General features: G+C 51.3%; 1 protein-coding gene across 5 annotated transcripts; it reads left to right on the forward strand.

The window, feature by feature from the left end:
* Nucleotides 1-924: 924 nt before the first annotated feature.
* Nucleotides 925-19,672, forward strand: SPINDOC (spindlin interactor and repressor of chromatin binding). 5 transcript variants are annotated; one of them, XM_074272722.1, is made up of 7 exons: nt 925-1,399; nt 8,577-8,825; nt 16,459-16,782; nt 16,873-16,986; nt 17,205-17,357; nt 18,183-18,395; nt 18,911-19,672. In XM_074272722.1, exons 2-7 carry the CDS (start codon nt 8,585-8,587, stop codon nt 19,117-19,119), a joined length of 1,254 nt encoding a protein of 417 aa, XP_074128823.1. In that variant the 5' UTR covers nt 925-1,399; nt 8,577-8,584; the 3' UTR covers nt 19,120-19,672. The 5 variants fall into 5 exon arrangements, with proteins under 5 accessions (XP_074128823.1, XP_074128824.1, XP_074128822.1 ...); XM_074272723.1 differs by lacking the exon at nt 925-1,399 and adding an exon at nt 7,586-7,624; XM_074272721.1 differs by lacking the exon at nt 925-1,399 and adding an exon at nt 8,298-8,429.
* The last annotated feature ends 3,356 nt before the right edge of the window (nt 19,673-23,028 follow it).

Here is a 23,028-nt window from a genome sequence, read left to right on the forward strand (position 1 = left end):
TCCCCACTCTTCCTCTCCCATGGTCCTTCTGTCTGTTCCACACTCTTCCTCTCCCATGGTCCCTCTGTCTGTTCCACACTCTTCCTCTCCCATGGTCCCTCTGTCTACTCTGCTCCCCACTCTTCTTCTCTCATGATCCCTCTGTCTGCTCTGCTCCCCACTCTTTCTCTCGGTCCCTTTGTCTGTTCCCCACTCTTCCTTTCCCATGGTCCCTCTGTCTACTCTGCTTCCCACTCTTCCTTTCCCATAGTCCTTTTGTCTGTTCCCCACTCTTCCTCCCGGTCCCTCTGTCTGTTCCCCACTCTTCCTCTCCCATAGTCCTTCTGTCTGTTTCCCACTCTTCCTCCCGGTCCCTCTGTCTGTTCCCCACTCTTCCTCTCCCATAGTCCTTCTGTCTGTTTCCCACTCTTCCTCCCGGTCCCTCTGTCTGTTTCCCACTCTTGCTCTCCCATGGTCCTTCTGTCTGTTCCCCACTCTTCGTCTCCCATGGTCCCTCTGTCTATTCTGCTTCCCACTCTTTTTCTCCCATGATCCCTCTATCTATTCTACTCTCTACTCTTCCTCTCCCATGGTCCCTCTGCCTGTTCCCCACTCTTCCTCTCCCATGGTCCCTCTATCTGTTCCCCACTCTTCCTCTCCCATGGTCCCTCTATCTGTTCCCCACTCTTCCTCTCCCATGGTTCCTCTGTCTTCTCTGTTCCCCACTCTTCCTCTCCCATGGTCCCTCTATCTGTTCCCCACTCTTCCTCTCCCATGGTCCCTCTCTCTACTCTGTTCCCCACTCTTCCTCTCCCATGGTCCCTTTGTCTGCTCTGCTCCCCACTCTTCCTCTCGGTCCCTTTGTTTGTTCCCCACTCTTCCTCTCCCATGGTCCCTCTGTCTATTCTGCTTCCCACTCTTTTTCTCCCATGATCCCTCTGTCTATTCTACTCTCTACTCTTCCTCTCCCATGGTCCCTCTGTCTGCTCCTCACTCTTTCTCTCCCATGGGAGCTGCTTAATTTGTGCCCAGTGAATTCTTCCCAAGCCCAGAGAGCAGAAGTCAAGCTTAGCTAAAGCTAACTTGAAGAGCCTTCCTCCCAGGAACAAGGGATGGTTATTGTACCTTTAAGAAGGAAAAGAAGCATGGCAGACTGACAGTTAACTGAATGACAGAAAGAATTGTTGAGGCTCCATGAGAGAGAGAACTTGATTCCTAAACTGACAGATTCCCAAGGAAAAGGACCTTCAGGGTAAACTATAACCTCAGAAGAGGACTCAGAATCAGCCATCATCCATGTAGAGACTGTGGGAGGATTCCCAGAAGCAGCCATCATTATCAGATAGCGTAATGGAGCGACATCTCTGATTTGTTCTATATGGGACTGTTTTCCCGAAGTGAGAAAAAGTTGATGGGGGTGGTGAGTGAGAATATTTCATTCTATTTCCCTTCTTGTTTTTGGTGGTTACTAAGCTTTTAGCCCTGCTGATATGTTGGAAATATTTATTTAGTCCCTCAAGTTATTACTTGCTCCTATAATAAATCATGTGCAGAGAAACATGAGTATTTTTATATCTTTGTGATCAGGAGATTTGAGATCAAGAAAGAGAGGAACTAACCCTGAAGGGAAAAAGGTGTTTCTCTTAATTTAGTTATAAACTAGGATGGGGGCTCAGAGCTAACTTATTAATAATTGCTAATAATAATTGAGCACTTTAAGATTGCTGAAGAACTTATTATAAGCAATTTTATCTGATCTTCACATCAACAGTGGGAGGGTTGTTGTAATTCCCATTTGACAGAAGAGAAAACTGAGGCTGAGAGGTTGATTTTTCCCAGGATCACACACAATTCTAAAGCAGAATTAGAATTCAAATCTTCCTGACTCCAAGTCTAATACTATAACCAATGTATCATCTAGCTGCCTATGAAAAAAAAAAAAAAAAAGGAAATATTATAATTTTAAATTAATTTGTGAGGAAATATCAGAACACACAGTACCCCTTTATTACCTTAGAACCCACATGGTACCATAACAAGGGACTGAGCCAACAGCAGAGTAGGGAGCCAGTCCCAGTCAAGTTACAGATAGTGACCTTCTCCCCAGATCCCAATATGCTCATAATAACATTAGAGAAGGGTTGGTTTTAATTCTTCAGGCCTAGTAAGCAGGAAGTCAATGTCTGTCCCCAATCTTGTGAGTAAGAGGAGACTTCCATAAGGGGGAGGTACTGGACCACAAGTCTATCTCCTTAGCCGTTCCGCTGGGCTACAGAACCCTGAATTTTGCTCAGTGCTGTGGGGAGGACTTGGTGAGATTCCAAGGATTGTGGAGGGCAGAACAGCCACAGCAGGCCGGGGGGAAGGCAAAGAGTCGTCTGGGCTTTCCAAAAATAGGGAAGAAGGTGCATTCTGTGTGCTATTGGCCAATGAGCTTGAGCTGGATTACTGTCAAACTTCTAGCTTCTATTACTCACATTCTCAGCATCTTCTCGGCCTTCCAGGTGCCCAAGCTTTGTGTCATCCCTCACTCCCCACTCTTTTGCATCACTGCATCCAGTCCACCGGTGTCAAGTGCTATCATTCTACCTCCTTAACATCGTGTGTGAACTCCCACTCTAGTATCTTAGCCAAGAAGACCCTTAAAGGGGTCAGGAAGGAATGACTGACTGAGGATGATGACTTTGGACACCTCCAGGAGCAGGCCCTCAACCCTTCAAACTGGGACTGTTGCAATCATTTGCTATTTAGTCTCCCTGCCTCAATTTCCTTCTCATTCCCGCCATCCTCCACTGTGCTATAAAAATCAATCTTTTTAATATGCAAGTCTGACCACATCACGGCTCTCCGACACCCCTAATCGATAAATTCCAGAGCTTCTCTTTTATCTTCAGGTTCAAAAATAAAATACTTTTTGACTCTCAAAGCTCTTTATAACCTGGCTCTCTTCTGCCTTTTCAATCTTTTTATAGCTTATATATTCTGTAATTCAGGGAAGATGGTCCCTGATTGTACCTCAACTCCATCTCTAGACTTCAAGCATTTGTCCTGGCCATGCCCCCTGCCAGATGCTCTCCTTCCTCATCTCTGTATCTTGGCTTTCTGGGCTTCCATCTTCTGCAAGAAGCCTTTCCAAGGCCTTCTCTATCTCATGGCTTTCCAAATGAAATTCACCTCAATTTAAATATTTGCAAACATCTGTAAGAGTATCATCACCTTCCATTTGATTGTGAGTCCCTTGAAAGTATAAACTATCTTTTTTGCCTTTTTTAAATTTCCCCAGCACTCAGCATAATACCTGGAACACAGTTGGTGTCTAATAAACACTCGCTGACTAGTTTCATCAAGAATAGATTAGGTTAAAGTAAATTTGTCTCCTTTTATGCTAGTGAGGAAGAAGGGTTCTGAGGTCCGAATTGCACAAGTGCCTTCATGAGACTGTCCTTGCCTTCCGGAAGAATTTCTGGAGGCTGCAGCCCAGAGAGGCAATGCAGGATGATGGATAGTGTCAGGAGCCACAAGCCCTGGATTAAAATCATGCTTCTGCAGCTTGCTTTTTCAAGAGCCTCCGTTTCTTCCTCTGAAGGAAAAGGGATGATCTGGATGGGAGCCACTGTCTGGGGGCACCTAAAGAACTGCTTCTCCCGATCTGTGCCCGTGCCAGGCTCTTCTGGGATGGAAGCAATTGATGGATTTCCAATGGGTTCTTTAAAGAACTCCATTTAAAGGAGGAAGTTTCAGGGGACCTAGCTTCAAATCTTGCTCAGGAGTTTTAAGCAGCAATCATCCAGAAGCTCAGCTGATCAGATTTCTGAAAGCTTTCAAAATTGTCTTTGTTATTGAGTAAACTGTTCTCTTGGTTCCACTCTCTTCACTTTGTATCAGTTCATACAAGCCCTCTTTAATTCTTCTGAAACCATCCCGCTCATTATTTCTTATTCCACATCACATTTCATCACATCCATATACCATAACTTGTTCAGCCAGTCCCCAACTGGTAAGCATTCCCTTAGTTTCCAGTTCTTTATTACCCCCAAAAGAGTAGCTATCAATATTTTTGGACATATGAATCCTTTCCATCTTTAATCTCTTTGGAATACAGACCTGATAGCATTATTTCTGGATCAAAAGATAAACAATTTAATGATTCGGGGGACATGATTCCAAAATGCTTGGACCTATGAACAGCCTCCTAAACAGTGCATTTACCTGCTTCTCTACAACACTCTTCCTTTTTGTCAAATTTGCAAATTGGATAAGTATGAGGTGGTGCCTTCGAGCTGCTTCAATTTTTATTTTTCTAATTATTAATTCAATTTTTATTTTTCTAATTATCAGTGATTTGTAGCATTGTTTTTCTCATACATCTATTGATAGCTTGGATGTCTTCCTGGAAAACTGCCTGTTGACTATCAATTGGAGAAGTGTCTCTTATTCTTATAAATTTGAATCAGTTCCTTTTGTATCTTGAAACTGAGATCTTTATCAGAAAAATTTTGTCTCTTCCCCACTCCCCATTTATCTGTCTCCCTTCTAATTATAGGTGCATTGCCTTTTGTATGTGCTAAAATTTTTTTTAATTGTTCATTTTTATCTTCTGTGATCCTTTCTATATTTTTCTTGTTTGTGAATTCGCCTATCTGTAGATCTAAAGGGCAATTTCTTCCTTACCTCTTTAATTTGTTTACGTTGACAATTTTTACAACTAAGTCACAGACATCTTTAGAACTTATCTTGGTGTACAGTGTGAAATGTTGGTCTATGCTCAGTTTCTGCCAGTCTGTTTATGGGGAGTGTGCTCTCAACTGCCTCTAGGTCTGCAGGCCCTGGATGTCAATGGAGGCCAATGCATATCTGTTTCTTTGGGACTCCAGTCTACCTTTCAAAAGTCCATAATTTCTGGCTGTGGGCACTTGCAGGAGGATGGAGTTGTTGGTTTGGGGTTCCTAGTCTGAGTGGAAAGCTGAAGGGAAGTTTGAGGGAAGTTAAAGGTGCTTACACTAATACTTTTATTTAAAAAAAAAAAAAAAGAACCGTCAAAGAAGGAAGAACCTCATCATTGAAACATTGAAACACATTATAAGAACAGGGAAGCCTGGGGTTCATTTTCAGAGGACGACACTTCAGTACAAAAAGCTGCTATTCCAAAGAGTAATGTGAAATGACTCCCTGCCCAGAGAGAAATTATAAAACAACTTAAAAAAAGAATTAAAAAATCTAATGAGAGGCAGTGAGAAAAAATTAAAAAAGAAATAAAAAATAAAAACCAATTAAGAAAACCAATAAGATTATGAAAAAAAAAGTTAACCAACTAGAAAAAAAGTACAGTCTTAAAGATGAAAATAATTCTTTGAAAATTAGAATTGGACAAAGAGAAGCCAATGAAGCTATGAATGACCAAAAAAATAACAAAACAAATTATAAAGAATGAGAAAATAAAACAGAATCTGAAACATCTTGTAAGAAAAACAACAGATCTGGAGAACAGATCAAGAAGAGAAAAATATAAGAATTGGACTGTCAGAAAGTTGTGACCAAAAAGAGAACCCTAATACAGTAATGCAGAAAATTGTCCTAGAGTGATAATACATGAGGGAAAAATAAAAACAGAAAAAAATCTACTGAGTACCACCTCAAAGAGAGCCTTTGTGGAAAACACACAGGAATAGTATTGTCATTCCCCCACCCCCAATCAAAGAGAAAAATTTTCAAGATATTTAAGAAAAAAACAACTATGTTGGAGCTACAATTAGAATTGTATAGGACTTATTAGCAGCTACAATAAAAGACTGAAGATCTTGGAATCCTATCTATTGACGATCCAAAGAACTAGGCCTACATCCAAAAATATATCTAGTAGAATTATATAATTTTGAATGAGAAAAAATGGATCTTTGATTAATTTGCAGATTTTCAGGACTTTTTATCAACCAAACCTGAATTTAACAAAAAATTTAATTTGTTATTACATATTTTGAATTCTCCCTGATGTTTTGCTGGGTACATGACAAAGTTCTGTTTTGTTTTGCTTTATTTTGTTTTGCATTCTTTTTCGGTTTTTCTTACTGTTTTTTCAAATAAAATAAATTTTTAAAAAATGAAACTTCTTAACCCAACCAGCCCAGTGCATGCTATTGAATTATACTGAGAGAAATGATTACTTTTCTCTTGCATTAATAATCAGTTCTTGAACTAGGACTAAAGTTTTTTTTTTTTCTTTCCTATTTCCCCATTCTTTACAAGGTTAAATCAATGTCTGAAGAATAGGGCTAATAGTAAAAATGCATTTAATATTCTCTTCAATCTTGTTCAGACCTCATTGTACTGGGGAAGCCTGTTGTGCTCTGCATAGGATTCTACATTGTCACCTGAGGTGGTGGTCTGGGTCATGTTAGAATAGGACCACCTCTCTATACATTTTTTTCATTGATTTGTTAACTAATCAGAATTGATTATTGGCTTTTGGGATCACCTGTTCTTCCAATGGGATATAAGGATTAATAGGCTGCCATGATCCATCTTTGGTCCACCAGAGATTGCCAAGTGACCATTCTTGGATTATTTATTAAGCCATAATTGATAAAATGATTAATTAACCTAGAAATTATGTCACTCCTTCTCCATGGTTCTCTGGGAGGGAGAAAAGGGATAATTACGGGGGAAATTTAGACCTTGTAACAAAAAACATAATACAAATTTGCATTTTTTTTTAGTTCCTTTTTTCCAATTCAGCATTCTGTCAGCCAATCAGGAATCACATCCCCTTAAATTGACACCACCCAGCGTTATTCAGGGCTCTCTCAGAAAACTGCTCTAGTCTCAAGTCTTGAGTAGAAAAGGAACTACATTTCAATTAAATGCAATCTAATTTGATTTAGAGTCAGGAAATTGTCTCAGCTAGGCTCAAAAGGATGCTCCACTTTGGAACAGGTGGTTTCCCTTTTTTTCTGTCTTCCCAGCATTGAGCAAGCACTTAACCAAAGCTTATTGGCTGGGCACACAGTAGGCACTTAATCAGTGCTCTTTGATTGGACCTAATATGTTTTCGGCCACCAAATATTGGGGAAAGATCATCATGGACCCTAAAATTGGGGTTTTAGGTTTTCTCAAAAGAATTTATAGTCTAAGCCTAAATACTACAAATACTACTAAGACCTTCTCCAAATGAAGAGGGGAAGATTTTATTACACTGTGAAGAGAGAGCTTATTCTCTCTGGGGTCTTTAGCAAAGAAAAGGGGATTTAGCAATTAACAAAGGGCTTAAGAGGAGAGCTCAATTCCCCAGTGGAACTCACATTAACCCGTTAAAAGGCGCGGCAAGTTCCTAATGAACTTTCCACTCCATAAGGTGGGCTAAATTCCTAGAAAAGGAGTGGGGGAGGGAAAGGGAGGAAATATAACCATGGCAGCGAATTCTTTATAAAAAAAAGATTTAGCACCTAAAGAAGAGTTAGCTGTTGGGACTCTTAGCAACTAACTCTTAAAAGGAGATATAGTGGATCCTTCTATAGAACTCTAACCTGGGGGGAGGGGAGATGACATCATAACTCGGCTTTCTGATTGGGTGCAGTAAACTGTGTTGTCATGGAGATTTTGTCCCAGCAAGAAACAAAAGACCCACTTAAGACCAAAAGGCCCACTTAAGGTGAGATAATCCTATCAGTGCTCCTCCCTGCTTGCCCCAGGGAGGAGCTGACTTCCGGATTGCAGAGCTGCTGGCTTTTCCTCTCAGTGCCGGCCTAGCTCCCCAGAACCTCGTTAGGCCCACAGCAGTCAACCTAGCCGGGACCCCTGGGCCGGGACACACAGTAGGCACCTACGCAGTGCTGCTCGGCTGGGCACACGGGACCCGTAACCCGGGCTCCTTGGCCGGACACACAGTAGGCACCTACGCAGTGCTGCTCGGCTGGGCACACGGGACCCGTAACTGGGCATACAGTAGGCGCTTAATGAGTGCTTCATGGCCCGGCCCACCGCAGGCGCTAGCTCAATCCCTCCCTGCGGCTGCACCCTCGCTGCCGAGGGGTGGGGTGAGGGGTGGGGGTGGGGCCAAGGCTGAGACTGAGGCCGGGTCCGGATCCGGATCCGGTCCCGGCCCAGGCGGCGTTTTCGCTTAGGATCTTTTGAATAACTATTTCCCCAGGGGCGCCCTTCATTCATAGGGCTGCGCCGCGGCCTTTGTGCCACCTGGGGGCGACCGAGAGCTCTCCGCCAGCGTTTCCCGGCCGGGCGTTTGGGGGGCGGGGCGCGAGCGGCCCAGGGCGGCCGACGATTGGCGGCGGGCGGCTGCGGGGGCGGGCCTGGGGGCGGGCTCCGGGCCCCGGTTCGGACAATGAGCAACCATAGACTGGAGAGCGGCGGTGGGTGAGGGGCCCGGATTGAGGACGTTCCCCCCGCCGGGGTCCGGAGACTCTATGGTGGCGGGGAGGACCCGGGCTGGGCGGCTGCAGGTCCGTGACACGCGGGCGGCGGGCGGAGGGCCCGGGCCGGCCCGGGAGCGGAAGAGGCCGGCCGAGGCGGGCCGGGCCGGGCCGGAGGGGCGGGGGCGGGCTGGGCCGGGCCGGGCGCTCTGAGCCGCGCTCTCCGCCCCCCGCTAGGCAGGACCATGGCCCTGAAGGCCGAGCCCTCGCCGCTGGACTGCATCCAGGTGACACTCAAGTGCGAGGACGTGGAGGAGGTCCGAGTGGAGGACGACGGGGACGAGGGCGAGGACGGGGGGTCCCGGGCCCAGACCCCCACGGGCCGCTGGCCCCCGCCGCGCCGCCGCCGCGCCCTTCCGCCCGCCGGGCCTCCCCCCGAGCCTTCCATCCCCATCCCCGCGGCGCTGCGGGAGCCCGTGCTCCGAGGTGAGGCCTCCGGGAGCGGGAGCAGGGAGGGAGTGGGGGTGGGGGGCTGGGAAACTCCTTCCCCCGAGTCCGCTCTGCCGCCCGCCCCGCAGGGAGGGGGGAGGGGGAGGGGCGGGCTCAGAGGCAGCAGACCGCTCCAGGGTGTCTGAGCAGAATCCACAGCCACAGTGCGCGCTCGGGACCCCCAGATGGGGGAGACACCTGTGTGGGCGTCCCGCGCGTGCCCGCGGGTCACCGGCACCCCGGCCCTGCCGCTGCTTTATTTTGTATAAATGTAGACCCGCGTGAACGTGCACCGCAACGCCCACCTGCGCAGGACCGCCCCGGGCTCTGCTTGGCCAGGGTCGGCTCTTGGGAAGGGTCGGACTCTGTGTGTGTGTGTGCACACGTGAGCACTCGTGCACCTGCCCCAGCGCCCCTGGGTGCACGCACAGACTCCCAAGCCTGGTAAACTGAGGCTGGAGAGGCAGAGGGTTCTGGGACCCAGAGCCCGCCCCGCCCCCACTATGTGTACCTGTGTGAACATAACTTTGTCCTGGAGTGTGCGGCTCCGGGCCTCTGGAGGCAGCTATAATGTGTGTGTGTGTGTGTGTGTGTGTGTGTGTGTGTGTGTGTGTGCACAACTTTGTCATGTTGTGTGAGGCCCCATGTCTCTGTGCGCATCTGTATGACAGCTATAAGTGTGTGTGTGTGTGTGTGTGTGTACACACAACTTTGTCATGTACGGCTCTGTAAGGCCCCATGTCTCTGTGGGCATCTATATGACATCTATAAGTGTGTGTGTGTACACACAACTTTGTCATGTTGTGTAAGGCCCCATGTCTCTGTGCGCATCTGTATGACAGCTATAAGTGTGTGTGTGTGTGTGTGTACACACAACTTTGTCATGTTGTGTAAGGCCCCATGTCTCTGTGGACGTCTATATGACAGCTATAAGTGTGTGTGTACACACAACTTTGTCATGTTGTGTAAGGCCCCATGTCTCTGTGCGCATCTCTATGACAGCTATAAGTGTGTGTGTACACACAACTTTGTCATGTTGTATAAGGCCCCATGTCTCTGTGCGCATCTCTATGACAGCTATAAGTGTGTGTGTGTGTGCACAACTTTGTCATGTTGTGTAAGGCCCCATGTCTCCATGGGCATCTGTATGACAATTATAGAGTGTGTGTACACACAACTTTGTCATGTTGTGTAAGGCCCCATGTCTCTGTGGGCGTCTGTATGATAGCTATAAGTGTGTGTGTGTGCACAACTTTGTCATGTTGTGTAGAGCCCCATGTCTCTGTGGGCATCTGTATGACAGCTATAAGTGTGTGTGTGTGTGTACACACAACTTTGTCATGTTGTGTAAGGCCCCATGTCTCCGTGGGCATCTGTATGATAGCTATAAGTGTGTGTGTGTGCACAACTTTGTCATGTTGTGTAGGGCCCCATGTCTCTGTGGGCATCTGTATGACAGCTATAAGTGTGTGTGTGTGTGTGTACACACAACTTTGTCATGTTGTGTAAGGCCCCATGTCTCTGCAAATCTGTATGATAGCTATAAGTGTGTGTGTGTGTGCACAACTTTGTCATGTTGTGTAGGGCCCCATGTCTCTGTGGGCATCTGTATGACAGCTATAAGTGTGTGTGTGTGTGTACACACAACTTTGTCATGTTGTGTAAGGCCCCATGTCTCTGTGGGCATCTGTATGACAGCTATAAGTGTGTGTGTGTGCACAACTTTGTCATGTTGTGTAAGGCCCCATGTCTCCGTGGGCATCTGTATGACAGCTATAAGTGTGTGTGTGTGTGTGTACACACAACTTTGTCATGTTGTGTAAGGCCCCATGTCTCCGTGGGCATCTGTATGATAGCTATAAGTGTGTGTGTGTGCACAACTTTGTCATGTTGTGTAGGGCCCCATGTCTCTGTGGGCATCTGTATGACAGCTATAAGTGTGTGTGTGTATACACACAAGTTTGTCATGTTGTATAAGGCCCCATGTCTCTGTGGGCATCTGTATGACAGCTATAAGTGTGTGTGTGTGTGTGTGTACACACAACTTTGTCATGTACGGCTCTGTAAGGCCCCATGTCTCTGTGGGCGTCTGTATGACAGCTATAAGTGTGTGTGTGTGTGTACACAACTTTGTCATGTTGTGTAAGGCTCCATGTCTCTGTGGGCATCTGTATGACAGCTATAAGTGTGTGTACACACAACTTTGTCATGTTGTGTAAGGCTCCATGTCTCTGTGGGCATCTGTATGACAGCTATAAGTGTGTGTACACACAACTTTGTCATGTTGTATAAGGCCCCATGTCTCTGTGGGCATCTGTATGACAGCTATAAGTGTGTGTGTGTGTGTGTGTGTGTGCACAACTTTGTCATGTACGGCTCTGTAAGGCCCCATGTCTCTGTGGGCGTCTGTATGACAGCTATAAGTGTGTGTGTGTGTGTGTGTGTGTGTGTACACAACTTTGTCATGTTGTGTAAGGCCCCATGTCTCTGCAAATCTGTATGACAGCTATAAGTGTGTGTGTGTGCACAACTTTGTCATGTTGTGTAAGGCCCCATGTCTCTGTGGGCATCTGTATGATAGCTATAAGTGTGTGTGTACACAACTTTGTCATGTTGTGTAGGGCCCCATGTCTCTGTGGGCATCTGTATGACAGCTATAAGTGTGTGTGTGTGTGTACACACAACTTTGTCATGTTGTGTAAGGCCCCATGTCTCTGCACATCTGTATGACAGCTATAAGTATGTGTGTGTGTGCACAACTTTTGTCATGTTGTGTAAGGCCCCATGTCTCTGTGGGCGTCTGTATGACAGCTATAAGTGTGTGTGTGTATACACACAAGTTTGTCATGTTGTATAAGGCCCCATGTCTCTGTGGGCATCTGTATGACAGCTATAAGTGTGTGTGTGTGTGTGTACACACAACTTTGTCATGTACGGCTCTGTAAGGCCCCATGTCTCTGTGGGCGTCTGTATGACAGCTATAAGTGTGTGTGTGTGTGTGTACACAACTTTGTCATGTTGTGTAAGGCTCCATGTCTCTGTGGGCATCTGTATGACAGCTATAAGTGTGTGTACACACAACTTTGTCATGTTGTGTAAGGCTCCATGTCTCTGTGGACATCTGTATGACAGCTATAAGTGTGTGTACACACAACTTTGTCATGTTGTATAAGGCCCCATGTCTCTGTGGGCATCTGTATGACAGCTATAAGTGTGTGTGTGTGTGTGTGCACAACTTTGTCATGTACGGCTCTGTAAGGCCCCATGTCTCTGTGGGCGTCTGTATGACAGCTATAAGTGTGTGTGTGTGTGTGTGTGTACACAACTTTGTCATGTTGTGTAAGGCTCCATGTCTCTGTGGGCATCTGTATGACAGCTATAAGTGTGTGTACACACAACTTTGTCATGTTGTGTAAGGCCCCATGTCTCTGCACATCTGTATGACAGCTATAAGTATGTGTGTGTGTGCACAACTTTGTCATGTTGTGTAAGGCTCCATGTCTCTGTGGGCATCTGTATGACAGCTATAAGTGTGTGTGTGTACACAACTTTGTCATGTTGTGTAGGGCCCCATGTCTCTGTGGGCATCTGTATGACAGCTATAAGTATGTGTGTGTGTGCACAACTTTGTCATGTTGTGTAAGGCCCCATGTCTCTGTGGGCGTCTGTATGACAGCTATAAGCGTGTGTGTGTGTATACACACAAGTTTGTCATGTTGTATAAGGCCCCATGTCTCTGTGGGCATCTGTATGACAGCTATAAGTGTGTGTGTGTGTGTGTGTGTGTGTGTGCGCACAACTTTGTCATGTTGTGTAAGGCCCCATGTCTTTGTGGGCGTCTGTATGACAGCTATAAGTGTGTGTGTGTGTGTGTACACACAACTTTGTCATGTTGTGTAAGGCCCCATGTCTCCGTGGGCATCTGTATGACAGCTATAAGTGTGTGTACACACAACTTTGTCATGTACGGCTCTGTAAGGCCCCATGTCTCTGTGGGCATCTGTATGATAGCTATAAGTATGTGTGTGTGTGTGCACAACTTTGTCATGTACGGCTCTGTAAGGCCCCATGTCTCTGTGGGCATCTATATGACATCTATAAGTGTGTATGTGTACACACAACTTTGTCATGTTGTGTAAGGCCCCATGTCTCTGTGGGCGTCTGTATGACAGCTATAAGTGTGTGTGTGTGTGTGTGTGTACACACAACTTTGTCATGTTGTGTAAGGCCCCATGTCTCTGTGGACGTCTATATGACAGCTATAAGTGTGTGTGTACACACAACTTTGTCATGTTGTGTAAGGCCCCATGTCTCTGCACATCTGTATGACAGCTATAAGTATGTGTGTGTGTGCACAACTTTGTCATGTTGTGTAAGGCCCCATGTCTCTGTGGGCATCTGTATATTAGCTATAAGTGTGTGTGTGCACAACTTTGTCATGTTGTGTAGGGCCCCATGTCTCTGTGGGCGTCTGTATGACAGCTATAAGTGTGTGTGTGTGTGTGTGTGTGCACAACTTTGTCATGTACGGCTCTGTAAGGCCCCATGTCTCTGTGGGCATCTGTATGACATCTATAAGTGTGTATGTGTACACACAACTTTGTCATGTTGTGTAAGGCCCCATGTCTCTGTGGGCGTCTGTATGACAGCTATAAGTGTGTGTGTGTGTGTGCGCACAACTTTGTCATGTACGGCTCTGTAAGGCCCCATGTCTCTGTGGGCATCTGTATGACATCTATAAGTGTGTATGTGTACACACAACTTTGTCATGTTGTGTAAGGCCCCATGTCTTTGTGGGCGTCTGTATGACAGCTATAAGTGTGTGTGTGTGTGTGTGTGTGCGCACAACTTTGTCATGTACGGCTCTGTAAGACCCCATGTCTCTGTGGGCGTCTGTATGACAGCTATAAGTGTGTGTGTGTATGTGTACACACAACTTTGTCATGTTGTGTAAGGCCCCATGTCTCTGTGGGCGTCTGTATGACAGCTATAAGTGTGTGTGTGTGTGCACAACTTTGTCATATTGTGTAAGGCCCTATATCTCTGTGGGCATCTGTAGGACGGCTATAAGTGTGTGTGTGTACACACAACTTTGTCGTGTTGTGTAAGGCCCCATGTCTCTGTGGACGTCTATATGACAGCTATAAGTGTGTGTGTACACACAACTTTGTCATGTTGTGTAAGGCCCCATGTCTCTGCACATCTGTATGACAGCTATAAGTATGTGTGTGTGTGCACAACTTTGTCATGTTGTGTAAGGCCCCATGTCTCTGTGGGCATCTGTATATTAGCTATAAGTGTGTGTGTGCACAACTTTGTCATGTTGTATAGGGCCCCATGTCTCTGTGGGCGTCTGTATGACAGCTATAAGTGTGTATGTGTGTGTGCACAACTTTGTCATGTACGGCTCTGTAAGGCCCCATGTCTCTGTGGGCATCTGTATGATAGCTATAAGTATGTGTGTGTGTGTGCACAACTTTGTCATGTACGGCTCTGTAAGGCCCCATGTCTCTGTGGGCATCTGTATGACATCTATAAGTGTGTATGTATACACACAACTTTGTCATGTTGTGTAAGGCCCCATGTCTCTGTGGGCGTCTGTATGACAGCTATAAGTGTGTGTGTGTGTGTGCACAACTTTGTCATATTGTGTAAGGCCCCATGTCTCTGTGGGCATCTGTATGACATCTATAAGTGTGTGTGTACACACAACTTTGTCGTGTTGTGTAAGGCCCCATGTGTCTGTGCGCATCTGTATGACAGCTATGGCGTGTGTGCACACACAACTTTGTCATGTATGGCTCTGTAAGGCCCCATGTCTCTGTGGGCATCTGTATGACAGCTATAGCGTGTGTGTACACACAACTTTGTCATGTACGGCCAGTTACACACTGTGTGTACACAAAACTGTGTCGTGCTGTGTGCGGCCCCTGCCTCCCTGTAGCGTGTGCGGACGTGTCATAGGTGGGAGCTGAGGCGGCCGGGTGCGCTTCCTGAGCCCCCGCAGCTCAGGTTAAAGGGCAGGAGTCTGTCAGAGAGCTGGGAGGGGGCTCCAGCTCATATGGGCGCAGGTGGGCCCAAAGTCACCCGCGGATGGGGGGAACTCTTGCCACTTTTGACCAGGCATGACTTGGAGTTTGGTTATGAATGAATGAGAAACAAGCGTTTATGAAGCACCTACTGTATGCGGAGCATTTTAAAGCCCACCGCTCAGCTGGCCCCAGAGAAGCTTGGAAGGCCGGGGAGGGACTGAGTAGTGTCCCATGGGCTCTGGTTGGCCCCGGTCAGGGAGCCGGTCAGCTGTCTGTCCTGCCGCCTCCATGCGACTCAGGCCTGCATCAGGAGGCTCTCACTCCATGCTGCAGTCCCTTCGCTGGTGCAGATCGCTGCCCGTCCCGGGCAGCTCTTGTCCATGTTCGCGGGGGTTTCGTTGGGGCGGCGCTCGTGGCAGGCCCGGGCCAGGCTGGGTGGGAGGTGTCTGTGGAGCATTCCAGAGCGGGCAGCTGGCGTGGTCAGGACTGGGGCACCAGCGAAGATTTAGCCCCGGAGGGCCTGGGGTACACCTGGATCATGGAGGGGGGTGTCAGGGCGCCTCCGCCCCCTTCGGGGTCTGGCCCCAGAAGCAGAAGCTTTAGACTTGGCACGAGGAGGCCGTTCCGGTCAGTGTGACCTCGGACATGAGGGACCCGGGTGCTGGAACATGGCATTGCCACAGAGGCTTCTGGGTAGATTGGGGATTGCCATCCAAGAAGCCTGTCCTCCTGGGCCTCTGCGCCCCATGGAAAGCCCTGAGCAGTAGAGTGCCTGGATGTGGGACCCTGGGGGGAACCCTGTAAATGGGGCTAAGGATGCCTGGCATCCCCGCTGGGCAGCCTCGGGACTCGGCCTTGCCATCAGGGACCTGTGTGACCCCGGGCCTGGCCCCCCCCCCCCCCCCATCTCTCAGGGACCTGCAGGGGCAGGATCTGTGTTGAGGCCTTGGGAAGGCTCTGGCTCCTGGGTCATAGGGGACGCCCGGTCTGTGTAGAACAGATAGGGCCGAGCTCGGTGGGAGGGCGGCCAAGGAGGGTCTGCAGGGGGCCGGTGGTGCTGGGCGGGGAGCCCAGTCCTGAGGGGGCAGCAAGCCTGGAGTCGGGGAATAGGGAGGGGGGGGACTCCCAGAGGGGAGCATGGCAGATGGCAGGAGGGCAGCGGGTTCTGCTGTGCTCGTGGTGATGGGAGGGCCAGTTCCAGATGCCCAGAAGGTGGGTGGTGATAGATGCCAGCCGTGGCCCCAGCTGGGCCGGACGGTGCTTCTGAGGTCATTCATTGGAGCGGGATGTTGCACCTGGGGAGAGGATGAGCTCACCACGGGAGGGGAGAAGAGGGCCCAGGACCAGCGGAGGAGGAGGATCATAAGGCTGGGACTGGGGAGGCCCAGAGCCCCCAGAGGAGGGAGAGACCACAAGCCTGCGGGGGGCCAGGATTTGGTGGCAAGGAGGCACAATCCCTTTGGAGGCGGCGGCTCCCCCCCCTCAACCTCCCAGGGCTCTGAGGGGCAGGGAGCTCCGCCGTGGGCGGGCCGGGGCTGAGGGCACAGGGAGGCCACGAGCTCGGCCTCCCAGCCAGCTCTCTGCTCTCCCCTCTCCAGTGGGACAACCTGAGAACACCCCCCTCCCCGGGCAGTGCCAGCCTGAGACCAGCGCTGCTGGGAGCGAGGAGGCCGAGCCCCTGCAATCATGGGAGCAAGAGTACTTGGTGGGCAACAGCCCGGGGGGCAGCGGCCGCGCCCTGTGCATGGTGTGCGGCCAGGAGCTCCCCACACCTTCGGCCCGAAGCGCCCGGCGGCACATCCTTCGCCAGCATCCCCACACCCTGGGCCTGAGCCCCGGGGAGAAGAGCAACATCCTGGAGGCCTGGAGCGAGGGCGTGGCCCTGCTGGACTCTCTGGAGTCTCCCTCACCCCCCAGCACAGGTAGGGAGGAGGGGTGGGGGGGTCCGGGGACCAGGTCGGAGGGGCAGGGTGGGGGCAGAACTTCTTAGGGGGCTCTCCTCTCTGGCCCAGACCCTCCTGAGACACCGGCTGAGATCGTGGTGCTTCTGGACTCCGAGGAGAAGCCCGAATCCCAGTTAATTCGGAACCGGCCTCGGGGACTCCGACCTCTGCAGCCTCAACCACGTAAGGAACCCTCTCCCCACCTCCCACCAGACCCTCTAGGTAAGGCCCCCCCTCCAGCCTCCACAGCCTCCAGGTAAGACCCCCTCTCCGCCTCCAGCCTCCACGTAAGACCCCCATCCCCAGCCTCTACAGCCTGTGTGTAAGGCGGGAGAAAAGGGCTGCTGCGCCCACAGCTCCCTCAGCTCTCCTGAGGCTGGGCCGCTCTCGCTCTCTCTCAGCTGTCCCCCCAGTGGTCGACCTAGGGACCAAGAAGCTGCGGACCCAGAGATGTAAGGAGGTGTCCGGGGAGGCCCCTCCCAAGAAGAAGAAGGGCAGGGGCCGCACCTCCGGCAAGGTGAAGGCCGTGGCCAGGCCCTTGTTCCAAAACCCAGGTAAAGGGGGCTGGGCCTGAGTTTGGGCTGGGGCCTAGCCTGGGGGGACGGTGTGCAGAGGCCGGCCTTGTGTGGGGGGAGAGAAGAGAGGGTTCCAGGTGAGGTTGGAGGGCCCCCCACTTGGGAGCTGCCTGCTCTGGCCCTCAAACTCTGGGTTGAGCCTCCTTTGGGTCCCCAAGGTAGAGCTCCTCCAGGAGCCGATGGAGGCTTGACCGCGTCTGCACCAGGGGCTGCCTCTCCCATCTTCCCTCCCGTTTTATGAATACAGGGGGGACTCTAGCCCGGAGAGCCCTGCTGGGGGGCCCCAAAGTCTGCTCTTGCCACCCCTTCCCTGGCCTGGAGTCCCACATGCTCCAGGTTCCCGTCTTGGTGCTTACAGGGCAGCAACGACAGTGTTTGGGCACCCCTGGGGTCTCAGGTCACCCCATCTCTGCCACGTGGTCCTCATCGGGTGGCATTTGGCAAGGGCTCGGGGCGTAGACGGGGCTTAGAAAAGGAGCTCCTGGCAGGGGCCCGACCCGGAGGGGTCCAGCACTGGGGGGAAGAGTGGGGGGACCTTGGAGAGAAACTCGTGGGAAGGGAGGAGAGAGTGAGTGGGGACTGCCAGGTTGTGAGGGAAGGAGCTAATAAGGCAGCCACTATCAAGCGGGGCAGTGAGGAGGAAGCCTGGCTTCAGAAAGCCTCGGCCCCCCCGATTGCCTCAGTGTGCTCAGCTGTAAAAGGGGAAGAGGAAGAGCGCCTCCTGCCAGGGACCTGGGAAGGCTGGGACCCTGTAGTGAGGGGCCTGCAGACTGAGGCCGCCTCTGGTGACCTTTGCCCCCGCAGAGCTCCTCCCCATCCCGCACGTCACCTTGGAGCCCTTCACGGCGCCCACCGAGGTCCGGCATTTCACGGACGGCAGCTTCCCCCCAGGCTTTGTCCTCCAGCTCTTCTCTCACAGCCAGCTGAAAGGGTCGAAGGCCAGGGCCGCCACCACCCCCAAGGAGGGAGAGCCCGTGGCCCAGGAGAACCCCAAGCCACCTCAGAGCCCCTCCCCAGGTAAACCCATCCCAGGCCAGCTCCTCTCGGGGGAGCCCCTTAGACTCTGGAGGAAGATGATGGGAAAAGGTCCCCCCCAGGCAGTCCTGCTCCCTCACGGCCCCTCGGCCTGGCCCGGCCCAGCTTCGAAGTCTGGGAGAGCTCAGGACGGGCCCCTCCCCCAGAGGACAGGCGGTCACCACGGTGAAGGCAGGGAGGGTCCCTCTGCCAAGGCCACTGTGAGCCGGCAGAGTCCGGAGGAGGCAGGGCTCTGGGTCCCCCTCACATGGGCAGCAGCTAAGTCCTGGGAGAGGTCTTGACTGGGTCCTGACCATTCCTCTGGGCCGGGCCAGGCACTCCTGTGGGCAGGATCCACCTGCCTGCTGTTCTGGAGGGCCTGGAGGGGAGGCTCGGGCTGGAGAAGAAGGACTTGGAGAGCCCCCCTCATCCACACCCCCTCTCCCCTCCCCGGTCCAGGAGGGCTCAGGCCGGCCTCCCCTGGCAGCTCTAACACTTGCCTCTTCATCCCTCCCCAGCTCCCTCTGCGGGGCTCCGAGGGACGCTGGACCTGCAGGTGGTCCGTGTGCGCCTGGAGGAGCCCCCGGCGGTCAGCCTGCTTCAGGAGTGGTCCAAGGCACCCCAGGGGGCCCGGGCGGCGGCCGATGAGTCCCCCGGCTGGCAGGCCGTGCTGGCTGAGTCCGGAGTGGCTGCCCGGGAGCAGCCCGAGGCTGGGCAGGGGCTGTGAGGGCTGCTGCAGGGGGTGGGGCTTCCCGCCCCTCCCCCGCAGACCAGCCTGTCCATCAGAACACTCTGATGGAGCCAAGCACTTGAGCAGGGGGGAGAGGCCGCTTCTGCTCCCCCCCCCCCCCCCCCCGACGCTGCTACGGGTCTGGGGTCCGCGCCGCCGGGCCGTGCTGTCCTTGCACTAGGGTTCAGTGTCGATGGAGAGCGAGAACTCCTTTGACCCACTGTGTTTACCCTTCCTTGTCCCCACTTCCCCGCTTCCCGCCGGCACAGTGCCTTACATAGGAGGTGGTCACCAGGGGGGCCCCATCGGAGCCCTCCACTACCTCGGGGGGAGCCTCCTCTCCCCCCACCTCCTCCTGGCCCTCCCGACAGGGAGTTCCATCACTTCTTTCCCCTTCCCCCCCAGCAGGGCAGGGGGACTCCAGGGTGGGGGGGGCTCTGGAGACTCCAGGCTCTGCCCGCTTTCACTCTGCCCACCCAGCCCCTCCTCCCCCAGGTCTTTCCCTTTGTACATAGCCCTTTGTTGACAATAAATTATTATTTTTTATGAAGTGAGGTTTGTGGAGGTTGTCATTGGAATGGGCAGGCAGGTCACCTGGACATCCAGAGGTAGGTGTGGAAGGGCTTCCCAGGGCACCAGTGCCAGGGCAAAACTCCCCTGCAGCAGCCCTTGTCCTCCACTGGGAGCCCAGCCCCCACGGGCAGCCCTTTGGAGGCTCGGAGGCTCGGATCCCCGGAGAATCCGTGCCTGAGCCGCTGTTGCTCCTGGGTTTGGGCCAAGCAGAAGGTGACAGTCGTGCTCCCTTCCCCAGGCTCGCCCTCCCCTTCTTCCACTGATTCTCTTCACACAGTAGGGTTTGGAGGCTCCTCCCCATTCTGCTCATGCTCCGAAAACGCCTTCAGATGGCAATCCCTGGTACCCAGAATGCCCAGGGTCGCTGCCCCAGCGGGTAGAAGGAGCCTCGGCCCAGGAGCCTGAATTTTGCTTAAATGGAGCAAGTAGGAGACTTGGGAACCGGGCTCTTAGTGCTTCTGGTAGGGTTGTGGTGGAGCCTGGGGAGGACGATGCTCACCGGGAGCCCCTTTACCAGGGCAGGCGCCCTGGGGAGAGACAGCTGGTGGAAGGAGAAGGTCCTCTGTAGCCCTAGGGGATCAGGATAGGGGGGCCAGGGGGGGGGTGCCGCTTGAGCCTTGACAGAAACTTGGGAGTTTCAGGAGGCGAAACTGAGAAAGGAAGGCGTTCCAGGAGGCAGAGAGCACAGCCTGGGCAAAGACCAGGAGGTAGGATGTAGACGAAAGGGGGAGTGTCTGATAAATGGAAAAGTCGGGGAGGTAGATTGTGAGGGGACCGAAGGCTGAAAGCCTTCAGGGGAGATCTGCTCCTGCCATGGGCCAGAGATGAGCAGCTGAAGGCCCAAACCAGAGTGGGATTGAGACTCCAGTGACGTGATGGGGCTCGGGGGGCTTCCGGCTTAGGAATCTGCCTGGTCTATCTGAAGACAGCCCTAATTCGTCTGGAGCTCACTTCCCAGCCTTACCCTCGGACACAGAATGAACATCTAGGACGGAAAGCCGTGCAAGTATCTCCTTGCTTGAGTCTCTTTACTGGATTCGAACCTTTGTCCTCTCAGAAATGGCGTCTTGTTGCTTTTAATACCCTGCCCCTTGACTAGCAGATGGCTTCAAGCTCTTTTGAGACACTGGTCTAGGACTTTTGGGGTCTCCCCTCCTCAACCTCGACCCAAGGGCTGCCACAAAAGTAGAATCCGCAAGACTTAGCAACAAGAAAGTGGCAGGATCGGATCTGGGAAGTTAGACGCGGGGAGAGTCTAGGAGGCTGCAAGCAGCTCCAGGGATCCGGCATCCTTAAAGCGGGCCATCTCGAGACAAGAACCCTCCCCATCACCGAAGCCCTCCCTTCCACTATCCCTGCGCCTGTTCTCCCTCCCCAGTGGTTCCCATCCTCTTACTCTCCCATCCCTCAGAGCTTGAATCCCGGACGACCAAAGAGCAGGCACCCTCTTCCACAAATCCCTGCTGCCCCCATACTTGTTCGCCTCAGCTGCATCCCTCCAGTGTTCTGGGGCATCAGCCCTTCCCCCTGGGACTTCCCCTCTATAATTAGCTGTGAAGCTCGTCCTTGCCGAGGGCACATCTCAGTCCCTTTTTCAGTCCTGATCGCATCCTCTCTCCCACCCCCCTCAGAGACGGTTTATGCTCATTGGTCTCAGAGCTCCCTGTTGCCCACTTCTGGAGCGTTCTCTGCTGTTTTCTTCTTTGAGGTTCCCAGTCTCCAAATCTATCGCCCAGTTCGGCTTGTGGGTGCCCTTCCTTGAGGTTGAGTCTGTCCACCCTGCTCTGACCTCCCTGTTCCTTAGTCTACTTAATTCCCACAAGCACCTTCTGCACTCAGCTATTCAGAGAGAGGTCCAAACTTAATCTCACCACCTCCCACAGGCAAACTTTCACTTGCTTGATCCAATCACAGCCTCCTAGTAATTCACTCCTTCTCTTAGTCTTCTTAAAGCCATTCTTCAGACTTACTGTGACCTTCAGTCCCTCCATTTTCCCAGATTACATTCTCCTCCCTTTCAATAAGGGAATCCCTTTAATTCCATGTTATATTTGCAAATCCTGGGTTCTGGATTTGACCCTCAATGACTCCCACCATCCTTCCTGCTTCTAAACAGAGCTGGAAGAACTCACACAACTGTTAACTGGGTCTCTGCAAATTTGTTATCTCCAACAGGCCCTCACCAGAGCAAGGCAATCCTCTTCTAATTTATTCCCCATTTCTCTCTCTCTTGGCCTTCTCTTCCTTCCCCAACTCTCCCAACTGGACGTCTTCCTTCAGGCTTCAAAAAGGGAGTGCAGCCACTCCCTGAAAGCTTCTCCCCTTCAAGCCATTCCTCAATCTCCCTCATCTCAACTCCTTGACATTCCCTGTTATTTTCCTCCCTTTTTTAGGCTCTGATGAAGATATGATCCATCTCAGCAGGGCCAAACCCTCCACCTGTACCCTTGGTCCCATCCTCCGTCTCCTCCAGTGATTGCCTGCTCTAACAACCTTCCTGTCCCCTTCCTCATCCCTCACTCTCCCCAAGGGCTCTCCTCCTCTCCACGGGGATCTCCTCAGCTCCCATTACTATTTGTATGGAAATATCTAGATATCCAAATCTGTCTCTGCCGTCTCATGGATTACTTATTGAACAGAAGCTCCAGAAATAGCTCGTGCTCAACACGTCCAGAGCAGAATGCTTTGCAGCCACCGCTCTTTGGAGCCATCTGGTTGTTTCGTGAGGGTATCACCATCCTTCTAGTGACCCGGGGTCAAAACTGCCTGGAATTTCTTTGGTCTGCTTTCTGTGTATACCACATGTGTACAATGTAAGCTCCTCGAGGGCAGGGGGGATCTTCCCTTTTTGTCTTTGTGAGCTTAATGCAAATAAATGCCTAAGTGATGGCTCTGGGATCGCCAAAGTGGGCCCTGTGAAGAGGAGTCCTTCATAAGGAGTCACTGGATTCTTGGGCTGGGATGAATCTTGGAGGGGCAAGGAATTATCACAATTTTGCCTGCGTATCCCCAGTGTACCTAACACAGTAGGTGCTTTGTTAAAAAGTAGTTGCTTGGGGCAGCTGGGTGACACAGTGGATAGAGCACCAGCCCTGAAGTCAGGAGCACCTGAATTCAAATCTAGTCTCAGACAATACTTCCTAGCTGTGTGACTCTGGGCAAGTCACTTAACCCCAATTGTCTCAGCAAAAAAAAAAAAAAAAAAAAAAAAAAAAAAAAAGTGATTGCTCAATGTCACAGAACCTGTTAGTGGCGGAGCTGGAACAAGAAAACTGGCCCTTTAGCCCCAGGACACACTCTTTCCCATCACCTTTCCTCAGCCACACTCTGTTG

The sequence above is a fragment of the Sminthopsis crassicaudata genome, chromosome 6 (assembly GCF_048593235.1).
Source record: "Sminthopsis crassicaudata isolate SCR6 chromosome 6, ASM4859323v1, whole genome shotgun sequence".
Taxonomy (NCBI): domain Eukaryota; kingdom Metazoa; phylum Chordata; class Mammalia; order Dasyuromorphia; family Dasyuridae; genus Sminthopsis; species Sminthopsis crassicaudata.

Bases quoted from the DNA above. Each gene is read 5' to 3' on its own strand.
- SPINDOC (XM_074272722.1), top strand. From the start codon at position 8,585: ATGGCCCTGAAGGCCGAGCCCTCGCCGCTGGACTGCATCCAGGTGACA. The intron at 16,783-16,872 runs GTAGGGAGGAGG...TCTCTGGCCCAG, and splicing joins TCCCTCACCCCCCAGCACAG to ACCCTCCTGAGACACCGGCT. The intron at 17,358-18,182 runs GTAAAGGGGGCT...TTGCCCCCGCAG, and splicing joins GCCCTTGTTCCAAAACCCAG to AGCTCCTCCCCATCCCGCAC.